Consider the following 24212-nt stretch of genomic DNA (forward strand, 5'->3'; position numbering starts at 1 on the left):
ACTCCTCCTTCTTCCACCCCAGCTTGCTCCTCCTGAACAATTTCTGGCAATTTTCACTGCAGTATTAAAAATACTAGTTTCAACTGCAGCAGGCTCTGCCTTCCTCCTCAGCTACCCTACAACCATCATCTTTATTTCAACTGTTCTCAGCTGCTTGTAAAAATCCCCCTAGAACTGTAGTCAGTTTTCCAGGTGGCAGAGAGAGAAGAGGCTTTCACTGTAAACAAGAATCTGAAAATACTCCTTTCTTAGCCCAAAGGTCCAGAATTGTAAATATGGCATGGTACATAGCTCTGTCCTTAGCCAACATCCCCTCTCTGCTCGGCGTCCTTCTGGGTACTTCAGAGCCAGCACTCATCTGCCCAGGGACATGCATACCCACAATCGACGACGGCAGTTGAAGCAGGAGGAACAGGGTGGTTTAGGTTTACGTCCCAAATGGAATTAAGCAAGATTTGCCCAAGAACTTCCTCTACATCTTTCCCTCGAACTCATGCGTCCCTTCTTTTATGTTTTGTTTTTGGTTTCATTTGCACAACAGGGCTTGTTTTCTTTCAGGGCTTTCATTCTTGAACAGAGCCCCGAAGTTAGCACCTGGCTACACTGGAATGGAAGTAGCCCTTCTTTTAAAAGGGGAGATGCCAAGCTCATTCTTGGTGATGCATCTTTAACCTGGCTGGCAGAGAGGGACCAGCCTGTGCTTTCAGTGGGGTTGTTTGGCAAGTGATGTTAATTTTAGTGCTGCTTCTCGCTAAAAGAGCTCTTTTTAAATAGCTTTACAGGGAGATTGATGGTGTGTATATAAGCTGCAAATGAACAGGTCCTGCGAATGAAAACTCGGCATCTATTAACTCCTGAGCTAATTAAAGCATTAAAATTATTAAAGCAGATTTATTTTCTTTAACTAGGCTATTTAACAATTTGTTGAAACCTTGTTTTGGGGAAACTGGTTTTGTCTATCCTTGTAGAAGTATGACTCATTTAAAGTTTTAGTGTTCTTCCTTCCTTGAACCTAAATTGAACTTAAGTAGTTGCAATGTTCTTTTATGCTGAAGATCTAGATAGAGTTTCCTTGCATTATTCTCTTAACCTCTAAAAGAAATGCATCTGTAGTCCACAATTCTTAAGGCAAAACAAAAAATGAAAACATTTTCAGAACTTTTTAGCATCCCTGGAAGTTTGTTCATTATCACCTTTGAAGGATTACTTTCCCTAATGGGTTGGGGGGAAAAAAAAAAAAAGAATTCATTGAGATGCCAACAGACATTTGCCAAACTGCCCAGAAGTGTGGAGAGTGGCTGTATTGTTGCTACCCTTCCTTTTTTCCTATTTATGCCTCAGTGGACTAGCGGTGAGCTTCAGCTCTAGCCCACGTGCGAAGTTGGCACACGCAGGATTGCTGCAGACTGCATGCCATTTGCCTTCTGTAGGAAATTCGGGGGCCTCATTTTCCAAGGTGGTGTCTCATAGTGATTCCTGTCAGTGTTTACTCTAAAGAAGAGGGAAGAGGTGACTTCCACTGAGAAGGTGTGTGAGGAACTGAGGCAGTGGAGGCTGGGAGATGGAGGAGGATAGTCACAATAGCAAAGGCAAAATGCCTGAACAAAGAAAGCGCGTAGGTCATCATGAGTGTAATCAGACAGCGCCTTTGTGGCACTGAGAGCCTCTTCTGCATCAGAGAGAGGTACTTGGGGACTGTGGGGTCAGTACCTTTGCAGGAGGTGTCACCTATGCAGGAGGGGTTGGCTCCGTACTGGTAGACAAGGAGACCTTTGGGGTTTCTTCATGCTGTCCTGCTCCATGGGCAAGAGTAGATTCGTCCCTTCTGGTTTGTGGAATTATTTGTTTTGAGATCGTGCCAGCTTCAACCGTAAACACGGTCCTATTCCAATGAAAGTATCTCCATGCACGTCAACTGCTTTGGTATGAGTGTAAAAGAATTTATCTAGGTAGTGGGGATAGTACTTAAATAAGGGAATCACTTTTTTATTCAAAGTTTTTACTCCTCTTTTGTCATGGAATCATAAAAGCAAACTGCTCAGGGTCATTAGAGGTGACCCACAGAGCCATAAATCTTTTTCGCTTTGTTCGTAATTTGAAATGAAGGCTTAAAAGAGTGTGAAGGTTTCTGTAGTTTTCCTTCTCCTAACAAGCACCAGGAACACTCTCTCCCCACTTTTCCAAGGTGATGTGGTTCGCTGGGGATCTTTCATATTTGTTTTCATGCTATAAAATGTGTTGTCGTGAAGGGTTGGAGGCTTATTTTTCTTATTTCTCACAGAGAGCCCTTAGATTGAAATGAGGCTGAAATAAACAGAGTTTTGACCTGATTGATTAGAACCCCTGTCTCAGTTCCTAAGCGTTTTATCCAGTTTTTGGACACTTGTGTAACTCTCTGGGTTGAGGAGTCAGTCTCCAGCTAGTTTCAAGATTTGAACCACCGTACACTTGAATAACAAGAGTTTTGCCTGTGTGCTTTCCAACTCCTTTTGGGGGTGCCTGCATGATTGCCAAAGTGGGGGATAACAGTTTGGGAGAACTTTGGGTCCCTCCCCACAAATCCTTCCCTTCCAGCCTTTTAAGGACCTCTGTAATGCATTGAAATTGCCAGCAGTAGTTAGCACCTGCAGGTAGAGGACTAAATTAGGCTTTTTGGAAACATTTGCGGGCAGCCTGCTCTCTACTCTAGCACTAGTAAAAAAGAGTTTGTGCCTCCCAACTTGTAAACCACTTTGAGTATCTGAACTGCTCAATGTTATGGTTACTGCTGAGATGTGCACAAGTGTGAAGTTCATTGTGTAGAGAAGAAATAGGAGAAAGGCTTGACCTTGGCATTTACTTATGTATGTGCGATAGGAAACTTCAGCAGCAAAAAGAGAACTCCTGTGACAGAAGAAATATTCACAGGCCCTCAGAGTGTGAACACGCACAGTTTCTGGTGCAAAGACGATGCTTTCTGCCCCTTGGGGAGCCAGTGGAGGCTAATAGCGTGCTAATTTCTTGCTGTACAAGGAGCAGATAGATTTCTTCCACGCCACCTTGCGGTCTTAGTGCCTAGGTAACTTTTCTTCTCTGTGTTAGTGTGCTAGGTAACCATTGTTGAGGAGCACTGCCCTCGTAGAACTTTGTCTCAGTTGCCTGTAGATGGCAGCCGATGACACTGACCTCCAATTGCGCAGCTCCTGAGATCGACTGGAAAGCACAGTAAAACGTTGAGGTTGTGTGTTGTCGTTTTATCATTCATTCGGGTAGTGAGAGGGTTTAGCAGATTGAGCATGCCAAATGTTCAAAAAGGATGTGGGAGGTTGGTTTGTTTTGGCAAGTGCAAACCAAGTCTTTTTCAGTGTCTGCTGCTTGAAAATGTGTCTGCCTTGGCTGATATTTATCTTCTGGTTGTCTTTCAGAATGCTCCAGGACGACCTGCAGCTCAGTGATAGTGAAGAGAGTGGTGACGACCAAGTCAGTTTTAGATGTTTTATACACTAGGCACACAGACATCCCTTTAAATCACCACAACTTGTTGCGTTGCTCCGAGTTCCTTACGCTAACCTTTCCTCCCCCTCTCCTCTTTGTTTTTGTGAACAAAACAGGTTGTTGAAAAGCCACCTTCTTCACTTGCTCCTCCAAGGTACAGGTTTGTTCCCAAACTACTAGCTAGACCAAATAAGGAGGAAAACCAAAACTACTTTTTGTATATGGGGTAGATAGGTAAGGGTTCCTGGTTTCTCTTGTAGACACAGGCTTTTGTTTCTAGCTGCCTGAAGCTGCTTTTGAAAATTGGCTTGTGGGGGGTTTTACAGAAAGCTCCAATTGGAACTGAGTAATCCAGTCATGCTGGATTTTGCCTGTGAGCCATAATTTTATTTCCCCAGCTGTTCTCTTTTTTTTTTTCCTCTTCCCGTCCACCACTGTGTATGTAGATCACGCTGGAGCTAATGGGATTTTCAGTTGTAGTAGTGATGGATGTGAATCCAGTTTTAGTTTGGAAGGAGGCCCAAAACAGCCAAGTGAGTGAAGAACAGGAAACGGTTAAGTAGACTCATGGAGGCTGTTTCAGCTCCCTGATAAGGCAGCTGATTGTAAGCAGCTCCTGCCATGTATTGTTAGTCAGAAGCAATATTCAAGGTAGACTCAACAGCCACATGCCAGCATTAGAGGAAGAAAGGTGGAGAAGCCCAGAATTTTTCCTACAGGAGAGCACTGAGAGACATTTTTGGCTTGATATCTGTATTCTTCAAGCACAGGGTAATGGTCGACAAAGTCAGACATGCAGAAGGGCATGCCGATTCTTGGCATGATTTCTGCGTCTCTGCAAGCTCTTGAAATAGAGTCTTCTCTTGAGATCAGTCTGGATCAGCAAGGAGCTTGCCTCCAAGTAATACAAACGTGTTGATGCTGATATGGGAAACAGTTTTCAAAGTAAAAAAAATAAAAAAAAAAACAACATTTTGATTTTGTAAGCCCATTTCAAAGCAAAAAGAAGCTGTGCATCAAAGTCGTGGCTCTCCCTCACTTCTATTCATTCCCATTGTCAGTGCTGGAGGAAAACACTTTTGAGTAGGGGAGGGTGTTGAAAAAAAGCCGCTGCTTGACATGGCTGTTAACGAAACAGTTACAGCACCTTGACCAAGTAACACAGATGAAGTGAAAAGGTGAAGAGGAGAATACAAAAAAGAGAAACCATCCTGGAATGTGTGTTTCCATCTTGTTAGCCTTTATTGGAAGTTTTTCTTTTGAGGGTTGGGGCTGTCAGAAAAGCACTTGTCAGTTTCAGTTGTTTTTTAAACTTTGGTTGGCTAAATGCTGCTTCATAGTGTAGCAGTGATGTCCTGCTTATGTATTTGTCTGACTGGGTTGGAGTTGAAGGTTTTATTATTTCCAGAGGTTTTTTATTCCGGTGCTTTATCTTTTGGGTATGGCAATGTATTCCTTTGGCCTTCTCCCATCTCCGCTCACTGCCAAAACATGGGGTTTCAGTTTTACTTTTGAATCTTGCCGTGTCAATATAATAAGTAACCTTTGCCCATGCTGCTTTCTAATGTTATCTCATGGTGGTCTAGCAGTGCCCTACAGTCCCAGCCCAAGAGTGTGGCATCAGCACATTCCAGCAGCTCGGAGTCAGGGAGCACCAGTGACTCAGACAGCTCTTCAGACTCGGAGACCACCTCAGAGAGCAACTCCAGTGACAGTGAAGCAAACGACCCTGCGAGAGCGTCAGCGCCTGAGGTGAATATTAAAATAAAATGTAGAGGCTGCTTAATACAGCCTCTTGCTTCAGACTCTCTGCTGCCTGAATGCAGTCAGGACAGGAGACCTGAAATAACGTCATCATTCATGTGTCCCCTTGACATCTTTGCTTCATCATCAGACTTTTTTGCCCTTTGCTTCCCTTCTAGAGTTTGTCAATTAAATAATCCTTAGTAACAGCATAATTAGACTTTTACGTGCCTAACCTTGAAGTGTTCCCCCTTCTACTTTCGCATCGTTGTCTAGCACTCCTGGAGGAATTAGTGTCATCGCTGGGGAGACACAAGTAAGGCACAGATGAGAAGCACGGCTTGTCTGGGATGTTTGGGGTGCACCTCTGCCCATGCAGGTTTTCTGAGTGCTGAGGCTATGGGCTGGTTCAGGGTGAGACCAATTTCCTGATATGTGAAGAAGAGCCTTTCTTTTGCCTTAGAAGCACATGAAAGGGAGAATTTTATGTGCAGAAAACAAGTTTTGAGAAGGCATAGCTTTTCTTCTCATATCTAATACACTTCACCTTCCAGCAGTTCAGTTACGGAGTTTGCCTTCTGCAATGCGGTTGTCTTTGGAAGGAAACAGATATTATACTTCTACTCTTTTACCCAATCCTGCCTGCTTTGTTTTGAAAATACTGGATTGCAAGATCCTTCTCGCTCTAGTGAAATCCTAGCTATTTGCCATTGACCATCTTATCCTTTTTTATTCAGCAAACTGTTCATCCATGGTGCTCAAGGAGCAAATTATTGCACATGGCCCATTTGTTTATAGTCAGTTCTTCACATGCAAAAGCACAGACTTTAAGACCTATAGGCAATAGTTCCTCCTTTCTTTTTTTTTTTTTTTTTGAAGTCTCTTACTATTCTTTGTGTTTGGAAAAGCTAAGGAAAGCCCGTATGATGGTGTAGATCACAAACAAGGTAACCAATGGTAGAAGGTGCTAGAAAAGGATCAGAGTATGCCACTGTCTGCTAGCTACCTACATTATGAACTGAAGTTTGCTAAGTATTTTAACTGAAGCTTGCTAAGTATTTTGGCCACGTTTGTATAGTGTTTAAATTAAAAAAATGCTCTTTGGTGGCTAATGAGTTAAAATTCTAATGAAAACAAAGCTGATTTGTGTTGTCTGAAAACTATAATGGAATTTGTGGTTTAATTTTTCTTACGACCCCACGGTAAAACCAAACTGGTTTTTAAACCAGGTTTCTAGATTGACTCTCTGAAACACAGTTGAAGACATGTTTTGTTTATCCACATGTTCTACAGTGAGTTGAGTCTGGATAGAGAAGAAAATTGTGGTAGAAGGGATTCATTAGTCTTGGAAAACCTTTCAGGCTTTCTCTTTTTGGGGAAGAGTTGTGGGACTTCTGAGAAGGGAGAGTTGTGACTGGGGAGAATCGGTAAGGGCAGGAGTGTAACTGTGCCATGATGGTGCCCAAATAATGAGCTACACATTTAAGTGATGCTGACCCATACGTGGTGTTTTCAGAACAGGCCCCAGAGAATAATGCTCCTGCTTTGCAGTTTCTGTTGTCTTTTTTTAGGGTTAGTTGGGTTTGCTTTTCATAGAATCATAGAATGGCTTAGGTTGGAAGGGACCTTGAAGATCATCTAGTTCCAATCCACCTGCCATAGGCAGGGACACCTCCCACTAGACCAGGTTGCTCAAAGCCCCATCCACCCTGGCCTTGAACACCTCCAGGGATGGAGCTTCCACGACTTATCTGGGCAACCTGTTCCAGTGCCTTCCACCCTCAAAGTGAAAACTTTATTCCTAATATCTAATCTAAATCTAACTTCTTCCAGTTTAAAGCCATTCCCCTTCATCCTATCGCTACATGCCCTCCTAAAAAGTTCCTCCCCGTCTTTCTTGTAGGCCCCCTTTAGATACTGAAAGGCTGCTATAAGGTCTCCCCAGAGCTTTCTTTTCTCCAGGCTGAACAACCTCACCTCTCTCAGCCTGTCTTCATAGGAGAGGTGCTCCAGCCCTCTGATCATCTCTCTGCTCTTTTTCTCGTAATTTGTCAGACTCCTGTTAGGTTAAGCAGGGCTTGTAGCGACCACATTACGTTATCTGACCGTGTGTCCTGGTTTGAGATAGAACAAAACTAATGTTCCTTTTCAATAATTTTCCTTTTCAGTTTAGTCTGGTCTAACTGAATGCACTCTCTGAAATTAATGGTATGTTTTTCAGACAGTGTCTGCTTCTGGCAATCAAAAAGTCTGATGCTTATAGTTAGTACCAAGGAATAGTATGCCGAGAGGCTTTTGCTTATACTTATCTCTGTATCAACCAGGGTTAGCTAACTTTGTTATGTACCGAGTTGGAAGCAGAAGAGCGGGCAGGAGCGGACAGGACAGATGACCCAAAACTGACCAGCGGGGTATTCCATCCCATCTGCCTCATGCTCATTATAAAGCTGAGGGAGCAAGGGCTCAAGTTCCCTTTTCTTCAGTGGCTGGAGTCGGAGGAGGACTCTGTCTGTTCTGCCTTTGATCCTGATCTGTGTGTTCCTGCACCCAGTTCCTGTCTGCTGCTGAGTCCAGTCTGGGATTTCCCCAGTGCTGGCTGGTGACGTGATTGTCATCCTGGGAGCTCGATATTGGGTTTATATATATTTGTATATATTTCATTATTTTCTTATTAATATTATTATATTTTCTTTTTATTGTTAATATTTCATTAAAGCTGGTTTAGGGTTTTTTTTCAAGCCGTAAGTCTTTCTCCCTTATCCTCTCTCCTTTCTCTCTTCTGGGAAGGGAGAGGGGTTAATAGAAAACATCTGTCATTCATTTAGTGGCCAGCCCAGCCCTAAACTGTGACTCCAGAGGCCTTCAGACCTTGGTCATTGCTCATGCCTTGCTTGACCCAGAGGGAAGCAAGTGTTAAGTTGTGTAGGCAGAGGACTCAGAAGAGGCTGGACTTGATGCGGTAGCCATACAATTTCTTATGGTAAATGGTTTTCTTTTGGTTAAACCACAGGAGCCTGACAGCCTACCTGTCAAACTTCAATGAGATGTGATAGCTGGCACAGCCCCTTGTCCGTTTTGCTGTGTGCAAATAACTTTCCAAAAGCATTGTGAGGACAGCACCTAAACCGTTTTTACAATTGCTGCTTTTTTTAGACGTTGTCTGATTGTGCAACAATGTTGGTTAGTGGCAAACCAAAATGAAGCTTTCATGTAGACTACTCTCTTACTGGATGACAGGTAGGGCTAGCAGAGAACCAGGAGTGCTGTGCAACATATTTGATCCTGTGCAAAAACGAGGTCTGTGTTCCTGAAGTAAGTGTTCATGTGCACATACTAGAGCATCCTCACTGTCTCACGGTCTTTCACTTTCACGCCTTTTTTAACAATAAGGAGGAAATTTTACTGGGTTCTGATAAGCAGTGCTAGGATGGAAATAGCCCATAAAGGCATCAGTGTTGCATCCTTCTTTTCTCTTTTTGTCTGCAGCCTGACCCACCAACTTCTAATAAGTGGCAGCTCAACAACTGGCTGACCAAGGTGAACCCACCAGTAGTGCCAACCAAAAGTCTCAGCGAAATCGCCCATGGGGATGGATGTGAGGAGGGCCAGGAGCAGGGCGATGGCATCAGCAGCAATTCTTCCCACCAGCACGCTGAGCCGAGGGAGCCTCATCACAAAAGCTCCGGCCGAGCAGCCAGGGCTCCTCAGGACACTCATCTGCCAACCAAACACAACTGCCAGAAGTCTCCTGTGCGCACCGAGGAGCCCTCGCTCAGGCAGACTTGTCTTCCTCAAAAGAGGAAGGTGAGGGGTGGAGGGGGAGGTGGGTTTGTACAAGGGCCAAGGTGGTGTTTGAAAAACCCGTGTGGAGAGTTCATTTCTGCTTCATAGGTTGGGAGTGCACCCATTATGCTCCTCCTATAAAGGTGCTATCAAACTTCTAAAGGGAATGCGTACCAAAACTTTCCACAGATGTTTCTTGTTGATCACAAATCCCCTGCTGAGCAAATGAAAAGCCTTGTAAGCTGTCTAACAAATGCTTTGGTGGTTTAAAACATTTTTTTCTGTGTTTTCTTGAAATACTAATTTTCTCAGACACCAAAACCTCAGCCCTCCTATGTCAGAGAGGACCTTTGGGCAGCAGGCTGTGTCACAGCATGCAGCTGGCCAGCCTGCTGGGAGCATTTGTGGGTTTCTCTGCTTTCAGCCCAAGCAGAGCTTTGTAGGGCTGCAGTTCCCCCTCCCCCTGCAACTCCTTGAAAAGCAGCATAGTATCTGAAGCACCTTCCAGACTGTGGAGTCATCTGTGCTACCCATTGAGTGTCTGTTGTGGGAGAGCACCTTGCCTGCAGTTTGTGGGGGTGCCCACAGGGACAATTGACCCAGGCCACCCTGGTCTGTGGTTTTTGGTTTTGTCCATGTATGCACCTTCTGCTGCCTTTAGTCACGCAACCACAGTCTGAGTAGCGTAGTCTTTTCCTGTGTGGAATTATTTATTTCCATGAAACAGTTGTGAAGGCTTGCTTATGCAAAGAGGACTGAATTCTGCAGATGTAAACTGTGTTATTACTAGGGGTGATGGCAGCAGCCCCGTGCCTTTTACTTTTCCATAAATGCAGACTTTTGACTGAACCAGGTTCACTGATAGTAACAACCATCACTAAACCCTGCTTTGGATCTCAGCACTTGGATAAATATGTAGAAAATGTCTTTGGTTTTCCTGGAGCTGCTGTGGTGCTAGCAGCAATGCTAATGCTTAAAAGATGCGTGTATCCACTAAGGGGATTTGTAGAGTCCTTCAGCTATAATAGTTGCTTTCCCCTGAATTACAAGACAGACCTTTATTTAACTGCGATGGTAGCAGCTCATGAGTGTTTTTGAAAGCTAACTGCCAAAGGGGACTGTGGATATACTTCCAGCCAGCTGGTTCAGCTGCACAGAGAGTTGGCTGCAGGTGTTAAGGTGAATGGGTATTCACTGTGGACGTTTCAGTGCCTGTGTAACTTTTTGGTCCTCCTCACAGAGCAGGTGGCTTAGCATGTGTGGGTGAATTACCTTGGTTCCCACGTGGGTTTCCTTTAGTCTTGCCATTTTCTGAGCTTCCCATAGTTGTGGGGAAGAGCAGGAAAATGGTGAAGAAACTTGAGAGACCCCGGCAGTCCCCCTCCTGCAGAGCAGCAAGAGAAAGGTGAACAGGCAGTAAATCTGTTGCTGCTTCTGTTGTCTCAAAGAGCCAAGAGAGGAGCTATTTGATACTAGACGTGTCTTCCCTTGCAGCCTGAGTATCTGATTGCAGGAAAACCCTCCTAAGAGACTCAACATCTGTATTATATCAGCATGCATCAGTGTCCTTGGAGGCTCAGGCTTCATCACAGCCAGTTTGGTCAGGTGCAGCTGTCAGACATCTTTTGCGGCACTGTGGAGCTCAACCTGGGAAACAGTTTAAGGACGTGATCTAGGTGCTTGAGGCTTGCCCTGAGCACGCTGCCAGAGGTAGACTCTGTGCTGAGCATAACCCACTGAGCACCACCACAGTGACGTAAACCTGGATGTACTCGAGAGAGAGAGACAGAAAGTCCTGGAATGCTTTTGGCTGCCACCAGGCGCACTATGGGTAACGCTGACTTATCAGTGTAGTTTCTTTTACATTTTCTTGGCTTGTAGCAAATTATTCTGAAGTTTTTGATTCAGGTAAGCAGATGAGGATGCTTTGTATTGTTAAGATCTATCGAGTGCAATTTAAAAGTATTATTTATTACCTCTCTGCCTTAATGGTTCCTGTTCTTCTGGTATCAGATTCTTGTTGTTAAAACCAAAAGCCCCTGTGCATCTTGGAAATCTGAGTGATCGAACTCTCCTGTGAATGCAGTTTTTTCCTTCCCTTTGATAAGGCCTATCACAAAACACAATTGCTTGCAGTTCATGACTTTGCCAGGAGGAATCTGAATACATTTCTGTACAATTCATACTGAGTAGGAGAAAAAAAAACACACAACCATCCAGAACAGATGAAATGCTATTTTTCAGCAATGGATGTGCCTTAATTTTGATTACTGTTGGCAACAAGAGGTTTTGCGTTTCCATCCCTGCAACTACAAAATAATTAATCTATCCAAGCAAAAGTAGATAATGTCATTTTAGGATACTTGTCAGTGAGCCGGAAATCTATATCCGCTGTGCTCTGGGTTTCCACTTTGTCAGTTCCAGTATCTTATATTTTCTTTTTTTTTTTAACCAGAATCAGTCAAACTTAGATGTGTTCGTCTGTACTTTACCTGCACATTCAAAACCTGAGTGATTTTCTTTTTTTTCTTTTTTTTTTCCTTTCTTCCTGTTAGAGGGAAGTGGAGAAGGAGATTGATAGGAAGAAAATGAAATCAGAAAAAGAAACAAAACCATTGCAGTCTTCAGCTAACAAAGACTCCCATAAATTGAAGTGAGTATACAGTGGTGGGATGGCAAAAAGATGCATAAAGCTGAGTCTTTCTCAAAAAGGTTAAGGCGAGGAACTGTATCTCCTGTGCTTATGCTTGTGAGTTTGCTTATAACTTAATGTGTCTTCTGAAACTTAATCTGCTGCAGATTTGTCTTTACATCCTGGAACCAAACATGTGGCTATGGGAATATAATTTACTCACCTTTTTATTTGTTGCAGATGTGAAGGTTGGGTGTCACTTATCTATCTTCCTCTGTCTTCTTAACGCTGAGGATTATGGTTCTAATCATTCAAGCATAAGCTGATGTTTCAGTGGCTTGTTGTCTTCCCATACTTGGTTTACAGTGTTGCAAAAGCATTGAATGTTGTTGCATTTGCCTTGATTTCCTACAGTTGAGATGGGAATGAAGACTTTACTATTTTAAACATGAACTTGTCCATCCTGCAGCTTATGTTGCTGCATGCTCTGATCCATGTATTACGCATAGCTCAAAAAATCTGTTTATGCTGCAAGAAGTTTAGTTGCCAGTTATGCCCATGCTGCTTTTCCTTCTAAGCTGGTAGGCAACCATTTGCACTGCTGTCTTTCAGACCAGATGCGGGAAACAAATCAGTGCAAAAGAATTTTACATTGCTTGAGTTACAAACAGTGTGGTAGACTGCCTGCCTGCGGGATGCAGGAGTCGTTTTCCCTTCTGCAAACTACCATGGTGGTAATCTGTCAGCAGATGATTGCCCTAGATGATCTGGGAGGTGGCAGCTGTTCTGTGGGGAGTAGCATGTGCTTGTTCTGCATGATAGTTTAGGGGTTTCAGGGGATGGCAAGAGGTTGAAGATGGTTGAAGATGTCCCTGCCGGGGGGAGAGGGGGAAAGTGTCGACTAGATGACCTTTAAAGGTCCCTTTCAACCCAAACTATTCTGTGATTCTAGGTGAGTAAGACTTAAGAGTTCAAGCATCAGTTATTTCTGCTTTCATGAGAAATGGAATTAGCCTTAAAATGGTTTTAAAAAGGGAGTTGGACTAAATGATCCTTAAAAGTCCTTTCCGACCCAACCCATTCTATGATACTACGAACTTCTTTTTCTTTGCCCATGTCTTCCTCATTCTGGGTTCTGCTGTCATACTTATTTTGGGGAAGTTTGTGCTCTCACTGCATGAGAAGCAGCAGAAAGCTTTTTGTCAGATTCGTGGTACTTCACATGCATTTAAAGCTCTTAGCCTTTGTAAGGTGAGAAGATGAGGTGAACGCGTTTTGCACACAGAGAAACCGAGGTGCAGACAAGTTGAGTTGCTTGATCAGATTCTTGCCGCAAACAGGTGAAATAGCTGAAAGTGTAGCCCTGAAGTCATGACTCTCGTTCCCATGACTGAGCAGAGAGAGTTCTGGCAGCCTCTTGGGAAAGGATATTCTGCTAAGGGTAACTGAATGTCCATAAATTTCGACTTGGTGATTGTTGCTGTTTTCTTAATTGGACAGGTTCTGATGAAAGAAAAAAGTCATGTGTCAATGCTGATACTGTCTGCTCCCTCAGCTGCTTTTGCTGTCACCAGTGACAGGCTTTGAATTGTACTTATCGGCTGGCTGCTGGTGCACACGGTGTCTGTGCTAGGTGGGACCTGTCTTCTCCCAGCTTGACAACACAGAGGTGGATGTGATGGACATTGCAGAACTCTGTTTTCTTCCCTTGCTGCCGTGTGAGGCTGCTAAACTGGGATGCTTCAGAAGCACATAGGTGTGCAGCTCCCCCTTTCTCTAACTAAACCAACATGATGCAGAGCCAATAAGCTTTTTGCAGTGACTGGCCCAAATTTGTATATGGGTGAAACGCACAAAGCCCAATCCAGAAAACAGAGTTGTATGTATAGGTGAGTAAGGGTAGGGAGCCTTTCCCTTTTCCACTAAAATCATCTCGTTGTCTTTGTCTTTTTTGTATGTGACCTAATGGACACACAGCCAGCATGCCTTTTGAATCATGAAACTGTGGAATTTCAGATGGCCTTCATGGCCAGGAATTTCTCATTTATTCAGCATAGCATTTGCAGTGCTTCTGGTACGTCTCCTGAAACTTAACCCATAATTTGCATACCAGTGTACTGCCAGCATTTTGGCTAGCTCTTTGCTAGAGCTAATGCTTCTAGGAGCATGTCTTCAAATGGGCAGTGTCCCTGAGAGGGGAGGCTCATGCATCAGTCACGGGGCACTGCGATCAATTCCTGCTTGCTTGTTGCTTGAATTGGAGGTATTGGATTGGTATGTAGCGTTGAGGTTTGTGTCCTGACAATACGACTAAACTGCTTTTCTGCAGAGAAAACATTGACGTGCTCTTAAAGCACTGAGACTTTGGGGCTAACATTTAGTTGTATGAAGGGATACAGAAGGGCTTTAATTCTGGGGTTCACTCCTCCCTTTTGCTCAGTGAAAATGAGCACCCCTTTTAGCCGTGTTCTGGCTTGCAGAGTGGGAAGGATAAGGATGCGTTTTTGGGGAGAGAGCTGTACCAAGGTAGGGAAGCTGGGGAGCATGTGTGCAGCGAGTAGGGACTGTACCATGGGAAAAGTGGGTTGTGGAAGGCAGGAGAGGACTGTCCTGTGCACAGCAGAATGAAGCAAGATGTGCAATGTCATGCTTCGGTCTTCTCACTGGGTTTAACTTAATTTCCTGCTCTTCTGATGTTGCAATCCATGAGTTGGGATCCACTGTTCGGTGTTTTCCTGGAAACTTTGAGAAGCTGGATAAAAACGATGTAAGTGAGCAGTAGAGAAACAAGGTTTAGAGCTATCTGGTGCTGCTTAAAGCTGCCAGAGTTCCCTGGTAATCCTAACTCCGGATGATCACAAAACTGATATGCCACCGTGTTATTAAATGTGATAGCCTCTGCCATTATAAAGCACAGCATTTTAAGTCTCTCTCACCTGAATCCTCTCAACTTTATAAGTGTTGTGTGGGTGAGCTGGCAAGTCTTAAAGGAACAACTCAGTTAAACTCGGTCAAAGCATATACAGGATCAAGTGTCAGGGTGAGTATTTCTGACCATAGAAGATATCTTCTAGCATAATGGGGAGAGAGAGTCAGTGCTGCAATTCATTTGCCTTGTTGTGTGATTTGTCCCAGGGATTTTAGTTGCTGTTATTACCCCTCTCCCATTTTCAGTGAAAAGAGGCTGTGTTGGAGGGATGCCTTTTTTGCAACATCCTGATATTCTGGTTGCAAGTCTTTACTCCAAGGACAAATCTTACTCCTACTTGAAAAGAAACTTTCTTGTGTGGTGTTGGCAGCTGAGGATGTGGTATCTAATGCACAATGAAATCCCTGAAGTTTCATTTTGCTTTTGTTTGATTCTTTATGTTAACAAGTCCTCTTATACTTCCAGAGAAATTTAAACAGAATTGGTACATGAAGTAACTAAGTTTTTTAAAAAAACCCTACGTTATATGTACACCATATTCATCCCAATTGCTGAATTCGCTTCCCATCTCCAGAGCACCAAAAGCTTTACTTGAAAACCAGAAGAGAGATCTCCTGCTACCGCCACCTCTGCCACCCATGTCTCCTGCACATCCTCCACCAAAGTCAACCAAGATGGCCCAAAAGAGACCCAGAAGTGAGACTGGTGAGCTGCCTGCCATGGATAACACTGCCAGGAACAAGAGCGACCACAAGGATCCTTTGTTCTCCAAGCACAAGAAAGTGGAGAGAAATCACACTGAATTGCCAAAGGGCATCGAAGTAGGTATCCATTATAACTGGTGGGATGTTTCCTGCAACTTGTGAGTGCTGTGTGATTGTCTTTAGAAATATGCTCTGAGGATATTAAAAAGGAAGGAAGATAAATGAGCCACCGAAGAAAGCTCTTTGAAGCAATTTTGCTCCTTTAATGGCTGTCTGGGACCATATGTTGCTAGCCCGAAAGCCTGCATTGTAACTTCTCTGCTGACTTTCCATCAGCTGTTTTCATTTCACCAGTGAACAATAGTGTAAAGGGATGACCGTGTAAAAACCCAAGGCAAGAGAATCATGTTTATGGTAGTAACCGTTTCTGACTGTAGGCGACTGCAAGTACAATATTGGCGTAAAAATAAGTGTGTTTACAGAAAGGAGTGGATTGCTTCAAAGTAAGAAACAAGCAACCTGTGGTTTTGGCTGCAGCTTGGATATAAGGTTTTGTGGCTTGCTTACAAAATTATTAATGATCCTTGCAGCTGGATCTTTGCATTTTTTTATTAGAAAATTCAATTCTATTCCTGTTTTCTGGTGGCTGGGGGTGTGTGGTCTAGTCTGTTGTTGTGTGTGTTAGGCCAGATTCTGCACACTGTATTAGCTGGCTTCTAACTGCTTGCTTTTTCCTGATAATGGAGTTAGTAACAGAGAATCAACAGTTGCTGTGTGGTTAAGCTGGAATAAGTGTGAATGGATATTACCCATTCCAGCCTTGGCTAGTGGCCATGAAAAATGTGCTGCTTGCAGCCTTACTGCTGTCTTAGCCATTGTGCAAGCAAACCTGTGACTTAATTTCTCAATGCTTGGGAAAAGTTTGAGTGGTATTAAGCCTTACTAGCAGTCAGGTAAGAAGCCAAGTTTCTATTTCTGTTATTGGATGGGGTGCTGGGGAAGAAGGTAAGAAGATGGTGAGAACCTGGAGAGTAAACTGTGCCTGGGACAACTAAATATTTTCTCTTGAAATTTAGGAAAGCCAGGCTTTGGAACTGATTTAGATGTACCTCTCTAACCAGCTTTATCTCTGCTCTGTTTTTCAGGGATCTGTAGGAGATGTCACAAATCCTTTCCCAGTGCCTTCTTTGACGAATGGTACCTCCAAGTCAAGGAGACCTCAACTCAACTTTGAAGAGTAAGTTGTTGTTTTACACCCCTTGTGTGTACTTTCTGAAGACACCAGGCAAGCCTGGCCCTGCAGCCGCCCTGGCTTCTGCTTCCTAATGAGCCCTTCTTTTGGGAGGAAAGAGAGAGGAAGAGATGTCTGAGACCTGCCCTGTACTGTCTTCTCATGCCTGGGACTTACTCCACCCCCCACAAAGCAAAGGTCTCATTACAACAGTTCTTGGCTTGAGGGAAGCTACTCTGGAAATTAGGTACTTTTTAACTCTGAGAGGTGTCTCATGCCTGCCAACAAGTGATGGGTTTTGATTTATGTGTTTCTTGGCAAGCGGCAAATTCCTCTGTGACAAGGTGCTGGGCAGGCAGCTGACTTTATCTTGAGAGGGCATGACTCACTCGTTAGTGTACAGGTGGCTGTGTGCCATTTGCACGGTGAGTAGATTATCCCAGTGCACAGAAATGTGTGTCATGATTGAGACCCAAGACCTGTAGAAGCCTTGGTGACCGTATGTCTTGTAAGCAAATAGCTCGAATGCAAGCTCTCTTGGTCCAAGATGACAGTGTGGTACTGCAGAGTTTACTGTATGTTTCAATCAGAATGTGTTTGTGGTATTGTACTTGAGGAACGGCAGGAGATCACACAACTACTGTCTTTCCATGGGAGCAAAGAAGTAAACTTGGCCTCATAGTAACCTAACTTCTGGTGGATTTTTATTTCAAAATGTAAGTTTTCAATGTCATTCTAACATACATTTTTTAAGAAATCAATTAACTTTATCTGTGCGTTCAGCTGCTGCGTATTTCTGAACAGGCAGACAACATTCATTTAGTGATTATCATAATTGTAAGGTGTGTTTGATAAGACTGTAACAGGCTTACCAAAACACGATGTTTGGACTCATAGCATCCTATAGATCTGAAGGTAAAATTGATAATTATCCCCCCCTTTTTCTCTGCTTTCTGTTTTTCCACTCTCTGTCCCCAATTCAGACAGCATCCCACAGAATACTACATAGAAGAGGCCAAGAGGCTGAAGCACAAAGCTGATGCAATGGTAAGTCCTGGCCCTGTGCTAAAATGTTAACCATCTCTTGCATTCGGACCAAATACCTGTGTGCATGTGAATAAGATTCGCTCGCTAACATTACTTCCATACTCGGAGTACGTTCAAGTTTTATATGTGGGGAGGCTGTCTTTATTTGCCAAATGTTCAGACATTTCCCTCTGTTGTAAAGACATCTAGGGAATATGCCTGGAGAACGGGATTTGGAATTGACATTGCCTGAGGTTAGCAGGCCTGTTTGCTTTGCAGAGCTATCCCGAAGTCCTCGGAAAATACAAGGAACAGTTAGTTTTAAGACAGTTTACTCTGAAACATCAGGATCCTGGCAGTAATTGTGTTGCTGGCGAACAAGACTTGGAAGTGCCCTTTGTGGAATGTGACTGACTTTCTCCACTGTGTGCAGTTTAACAGTGTGTATGAATGAGCGCTTTTTTTTTTTTTGCTAATTATGGCTCAGTCAGATAATGTACATTTGCTAATTGTCATTTACTTGTGAAAACGAAGTGGGGGAATACTGCAGAGGAAAAGCCTCATCTGCCTTTCATGAGGCAGGCCTCCAAGACCAGAAAATAATATCCAAGAAAAGTGAAGATGGTGAATTACTGGAGGAAAAGATTGAGCAAGAGGAAGAGATACAAATAGCCAGAGCACACAAAGCTGATGACTGGGCCCACATTAGGGCTACTGCTGAGAACCCTTTAATTATCTCCTGGAGGCCCGACTTGCATCTTTTTCTTTCTTGAAATCCTGCCTAACTAGGGAGAAAAAAGGAAATCAGGTACACTTGAGAGAAGTAGTTTTTGTCTTAGTCTAAAAATGAGAATTTTCTTCCCAATAGACCGACAAGACTGGAAGGGCCTTTCAGTACCTAGATGCTGCCCTCTCCTTCATTGAATATGGGATTGCCTTGGAATCAGATGCATCAGCACCAAAATCAGCTCACAGCCTATTCAGCGGCACCATAGATCTCATCAAGTAAGCGGTTTTCAAAGTGCGATGGTTAGGCAGCGTGTTTGGAGGGGAAGGGTTAGTTGCATTGCTTGTTTGCAACTGTGGCCAGTTTGGATTCCCACCATGGAGCAGAGTTCAGGTTGCTGTACAAGCACGAGAAAGACCATCCGGAGGCATCAGAGGCAAATCCTTTGAAGTGCTTCAGCATTGCTTATCAGAAGAAGTAGGCTCCGTGTCCTCCTCAGCATTTGAGCCTTGCAGCTGAGGTACACCAGAGGATGCTGGCTATGACAATCAAGGCCATGAAGGAGTTTTTACTTCATACAGGTCTGAAGTTGCTTTTGCATGTGAGCTCAGTAGTATTTAAATTAAAAAAAAGCAAAGCAAAGATATAGCATGTGGAAGAACAGTTTGTGTCCCAAAGGTCTTGTAGCTTGATTGAAGGCAGACTTTGCTGGTTTCTCCCATGTGTCTTTCTACTAGTACACTTTATTGAGGTTTCTTTTAGCAACCTTCCCCATTTAGTTTCACAGCCATTGTAGATGCACGTAGATAATATGACGTATACAAGCAGCACAACCCAAGCAACCATGTATTGGGTAGAAAAGAGGCAGGTATCGGTTATTCATACCGAAATTACAGGTTATATGAGTGTTTTTGAGAGCTGATTTGACTTCTTGCCTTAGAGCTGAAACAGCTGTCAGGTTTTGGTTTTTTTTTTTTTGTGGTAGACTTCAAACTTTTTAAATTACATTGTTTGCTTTGTGGTCTTGATGGACTGTATTTCCAAGATGCTGTTGTTGCTTTATTTTCATAAAGGAGACTTGCTTGTTTGTTGTTAGCCAAAAGAAACATTTCGACTAAGATGTCTGTCTTGTCCAGAAACAATTGAATTAATATTTCACCTTCAGTAGTCGGGGCACCTCTTCTGGGTCCCAGGCCTGTAAGTTAGCGTGTAATCACTGTAAGAGGAGAGTGGGTCGCATAAGGGGTCACATCTGTTCGTGCTGCGTGGAAAACAACGCATTCTGAGACAGTACTCTGCTCAAGATCATACAAAGCACTCAGTGCCAGGACTTAAGAAGTCAAGGCAGGTTTAGGTTTCATGACTTTTGGACTGATGTTAGAGATAACGGCATGCGCTGTTTTTTCATAAACAGCAGGACTTCAGAGCACTGATGGCTGACAAGATTCTGTTTTTTTTTGTTTCCTTAGATTCATCATGACATTGAAATCCTTTACGGACTCCTCAGCATCTTCACATGAAAAAATCTTTGCCGTGTTTTGGTTTGTAACTGTTTTTCTCTGCCTTCCTATTCTGTGTTTAGACTCGATAGAGTGAAAGACCCATTACTTTCAGGGGCAAAGGAATGAGTTAAATGGGAATCAGAGTTCCACAAGGGAAAAAACCCACAGAATAAAAACCAGAATGAACTGGAACATCTCTAAAGTGCGCCACGTTATCACAAGGGACCACATGTGGAAGGCACAGGCTCTAAAATTTGATCTGCTGGTAACCTGAGAGCACACAAAGGCTTTCACCTAAGGTGAAAGAATGCAATTTGGCTGCCCGTGTTTGAGCCATGTAACTGAAGCTGTCACTGAACATAGCTGAGGCACTTCTGGACAGGGGTTTAACGGGCCTGTTGCACCTATAAGAGGTCGGGCACCTGTTTGAATATAACAGCAGACATGGCCCGCCCTTGTTTTGTTTTGTGTTTTTTTTTCGCCTTGTGATTTTTTCACAGGGTCCTTTTTTAAGATGAACAGGAGGAGGAGAAATTCTGAGCTTTCTTGACTTTGCAGTACGGCTGATGTGTGCCTGCCTCTGTCCCACAAGGCTGATGACTGCTGAGCAGGCAGCAGCGAGCATGAACACTGACGCTTGGGTGTGTTTCCGTTCACAGCATGCGCTGCCAGTCCATTCTGCACATGGCAATGTTTCGTTACAAAAAAGACACTGCAATCAAGTATTCCAGGATCCTGAATGACCACTTTAAGGTAGGGCACAGATATTACCAATCTGCCAGCTGGATGGCTGCGGCAGTTACTGATGTTGGCCGAATAGCCCAAATCTAACAAGAGTTCTGTTCCTTGCTGCAGAGTTCTTCCAGAGTAACACAAGCACCTTCTCCATGTGTTGCAAGGTAAGATTTAAAAATACATATGTTGTAATGCGTCTGTAAGGGTGTGAGTGAAAACAATAGCCGGAATATTTGAGTTGCTAACTGCATTTGAGAGCGCCTCACCTCTCGCTCTTTCTTGCCACCTGAAATCACACTGTTAGGGGGCATGAGTACTTTTCTTCTCTCTCTCTCCTGTCTTTTCTCGTTGGAAAGGGGTTGTTTTTGTGTTATGAGGTCCAGAGTTACAGCATATCAAGAAGAGCAGTTCTCCACCAGATAAGCAGATCAGAGCAAGGAAGGTATCGTCACTATGCTGTTTCAAAGCCCCTGTTGTCATCTTTTTTCTGTTAGAGATCCCTTGAGACTTAATGGGATAGCATCCCCATCTCCCTGGCCACTGTCCAGTATGATTATGCCTTCGTCCTGGGGTAGCATAACTTTGAGGTGATACTTCAATATTTGTCTCTTTAGCTTAGTCACCAATTAAGAAAAAGAAACTAATTTTCTGAGTTATTGAGCGTTTTGTCCTTTCTATGTATCTACAGCAGCGTTGCTGTGTCTGTGGCAGCAAAAGCAAAGGGCAAGCTGTCACATAACAGTGTTTCACCTGATGCCCTGCAGACTGGGCCTGTGTTTTTACGACAATGAGTAAGAAAGAGTTTTTCTGTGTGCTGTGGTAATTGCATTTGGCAGATAGCTACCTGGTTCCACGTCTGTCCCTTTTAAACTCTGCAGCTGAGAGAGGGTTGTTTGGTCTTTAATATCAATGCTGAAATTCCAGTTATTTTTCTGCTGCCTTGCACAATATAGTTTATTGGGAAGTAAATGGTCTCCCAAGAGCAGTGGTGGAAGCCCTTTCATACCAGGTACTAAAAGTTAAGTTGGTAGAAGTGGTGGGGGTGAAGTGATGTGACGAAGCCAGCCTGTGTCTGGAAGGCGGGCAGCTGACTGCATGTAGCTTCCCTACATCTATAAATAAGTGTGGGTAGGCTGACCTGGCTGCTTTGACTAGCTGTCAGAAAGCTCCAGCCTCTATAAGTGGTGAGCTTCAGCATGCCTGAAATGGAAGTCGTTAGAAAGAAAACACTCAGATAATCTGGTGAAGGCTTCCACAAATAGGTGTAGATTTTGGAAGGTATGGATGGCCCTTTCTGATGTCTGGTTCTGCATTTTCTTTTGTCAAGAGGAGTCCTTAGAGTTGCAAATCACTTCAAAAAACTTGGCCTTGCACTTGAAGGACAATTACTTGTTATGTTGCTGAACACATCTCAGTTTTCAATCCTCCGCTCCATACTGCGGGCCTGGATGATAGCGGATAGCTCCTGGCATAAGATAGTCTTGTGGCAAGGCTTTTAACTCTGAAGTTAAATGTTCACGATGGTGTTTCTTTCTCCTGCAGAAGCACAGGCATGCCTTCTGCTCTTTCTCCAATGTCCTCTCCTGCCGGTTCTGTGAGTTCTCAGCCGGGATCGAATGCTAGCAACTGCAGTGGCAACAGCATTGGCTCTTCAATCACTGTCCCCTATAATATCCCAAGCATCACCTCTTCCTATGTCAACATCACTTCCTGTATCCTCTATGCGTATGATATTTGGGAACAGGCTGATGCACTGGCCAGGAAGAATAAGGGTAAGTTTTTGCCTTCTGGCTTTTCTGTCTTGTGTGTTGTGGTTATGTGTATGTTCTCGCTTAAATCCTAACACTCAACGGAGCAAACACCATACCTAAAGATCAAAGCATTAAATATGTTGAAATAGACAGCTATGGCATATTGGCAGGTTATTGGCAGAGATACTTGATGGTGATATATTGAGGAGTGTTCCAATTAAAAGGTTGTCTTGGCATCCTCAAACGTCTAAGAGCTAAGGGATGAGGGTATCAAATGCAGGAAACCAGCCAACTTGCTTCATGGTAACACAAGAAGCATAAGGGGTTTTTTGCTGTTTGTTTTTCCCTTTGGGGCACAGAGCTTTTCTGAGTCGGTTCACTTTCTATAAAACCAGCTTTTTGGCCTGTAGCATTGTGTTTTAGTTTGTTTGTCAAACTTCCAGGTATTTTTGTCTTGAAAACGGTGAAACTGGCTTCTCTAACAGAGGATCTGAGCAGCACTTGAATTGGAGTCCTTGCTGGGCACGTGACCAGTATTTGCCAGTAGCATTTCCTAAAATTGCTGCTACTTTTTTTATTTTACAGTTTTGTTAATAAAAAAGTTGTATTGTCCTGTGGTACAAGCAGTGGTGAGTAAGCAAAAGCCCTAGAGTGGGTGCAGTTCTATAACCTGCCATCCCACGTGGCATTTGCAGTGTCATTTTTCATCAAACACAAAGTTTTGTGAGCTACTGTGGGCAAAGGGACGTATTGCCACGGTCTGTTGGCAAACTTGCAAAAGAAAGTAACCATGATGCGCCTGGCTGAATTGTTGGAAGGCTGTAAAAGTACTCATGCTAATGAGGCAGTTGCTGAAATTCAAAAGGCTTTGCAAGTCACCTTTGAATAAAGTAGCTCCAGTTGTTGGCTGTCTTCTGAGCAAATCTGTGCTCGCAGCAGCAATTCATGTGTAGTATTTTGGATTATGTCCTCAAAAGGCTGATAAAAGACTGTCACACAGAAGGCTCAGTGGATACTGCTGGTAAGCCAGAGGAATGAGTCATGGAGGAAGACCTGTAGGGGGGACAGCCTGAGCACAATCTTTCATCAATCAAGAGTAAATTCAAAACCTGCTCTGTGTTGCAGTAAATACTCTCAAGGGAGTGGATCTGTGCAGGAGAAGAGTAAATACTCCTGTAGGCTTTGCATTTGCTGTCACTGTTCAGGACGGTGGAGGAGTTCCAGTTCTGATATTTGTTGATATTTGGTGTAATGTACAGGTTCTAAGAGGTACAGAGAGTGAGTACCTAAAACTATTGAAAAGGCCACATCCTTGATTCTTTTATGCAATTCATAGGGCTTAAGAAGAAAGAGCAGTGGCCTTCAGCTATCAAGTTCCCTTAAATGGAGAAGTTAGTGGAAAGCAGTTAGTTATAACTGATGTCCAAGGCACTTGTGCTGAAGTGCTTTCTGGCGGGTCCAAAACTAGGTGCTTCCAGTGCAGGACCCAGCTCCTCACTTCAGAGCAGTGCGTAATTCAGATCATGAGGCTGTAACACGTTGCCTTCTGGCCTCTGATGTTCCACAGCAATGACGAGCAGAGGTTGCATGTGTGCATGTAAAGTCACTCTCCTTTCACGTGGTGCTGTGGTCACAGATCAGATTAACTTCTGTTTGCTCAGGCAGGGAGTTTGGACTCCTCGTCTCTGCTTGCAGCTCTTCTGTTCCCCATGAAGGGAATGGGTACCCATTTTGTAAACAAAAGAAGGAAAATCAGGGGAAATGCGTTTTCTGCTTCTGAATTGGAAAGTATTAGAAGGAAAGCGTTGTCTTCTCTGCTTCTGAAGAGTTCCTTGCACAGCCAAGCAGAAATTTTCAGCCTCCAGGTTCAATCTTTGTGTGTAAAAAAGTAGAGCTGAGAATGGCCAGGTTCTCAAAAGGTATCTGGCAAGACGATTGAGGCTGGAGGGACTGGGGTGAGCCCGTGTTGCTGGAA

General features: G+C 43.7%; 2 protein-coding genes across 2 annotated transcripts in view; both read left to right on the forward strand.

The window, feature by feature from the left end:
- Window positions 1-24212, forward strand: part of LOC309671545 (kelch-like protein 8) — a gene marked incomplete at its 5' end in the record, with an annotated part of 659404 nt that overhangs the window by 158966 nt on the left and 476226 nt on the right. The gene's annotated exons all lie outside the window — the stretch shown is intronic.
- Window positions 1-24212, forward strand: part of LOC309671203 (AF4/FMR2 family member 1-like) — a gene marked incomplete at its 5' end in the record, with an annotated part of 34583 nt that overhangs the window by 9247 nt on the left and 1124 nt on the right. The window contains 13 exons of the mRNA XM_082482408.1: window positions 3405-3459; window positions 3591-3628; window positions 5064-5226; window positions 8704-8994; window positions 11562-11653; window positions 15136-15382; window positions 16411-16502; window positions 17480-17543; window positions 18391-18527; window positions 19719-19790; window positions 20411-20504; window positions 20607-20650; window positions 22029-22258. Coding sequence (XP_082338534.1) covers window positions 3405-3459; window positions 3591-3628; window positions 5064-5226; window positions 8704-8994; window positions 11562-11653; window positions 15136-15382; window positions 16411-16502; window positions 17480-17543; window positions 18391-18527; window positions 19719-19790; window positions 20411-20504; window positions 20607-20650; window positions 22029-22258 — 1619 coding nt within the window. The remainder of the gene's footprint in view (window positions 1-3404; window positions 3460-3590; window positions 3629-5063; window positions 5227-8703; window positions 8995-11561; window positions 11654-15135; window positions 15383-16410; window positions 16503-17479; window positions 17544-18390; window positions 18528-19718; window positions 19791-20410; window positions 20505-20606; window positions 20651-22028; window positions 22259-24212) is intronic.

The sequence above is a fragment of the Vanellus vanellus genome (genome assembly GCF_965231255.1).
Source record: "Vanellus vanellus genome assembly, chromosome: 4".
In the NCBI taxonomy this organism is placed as follows: Eukaryota; Metazoa; Chordata; class Aves; order Charadriiformes; family Charadriidae; genus Vanellus; species Vanellus vanellus.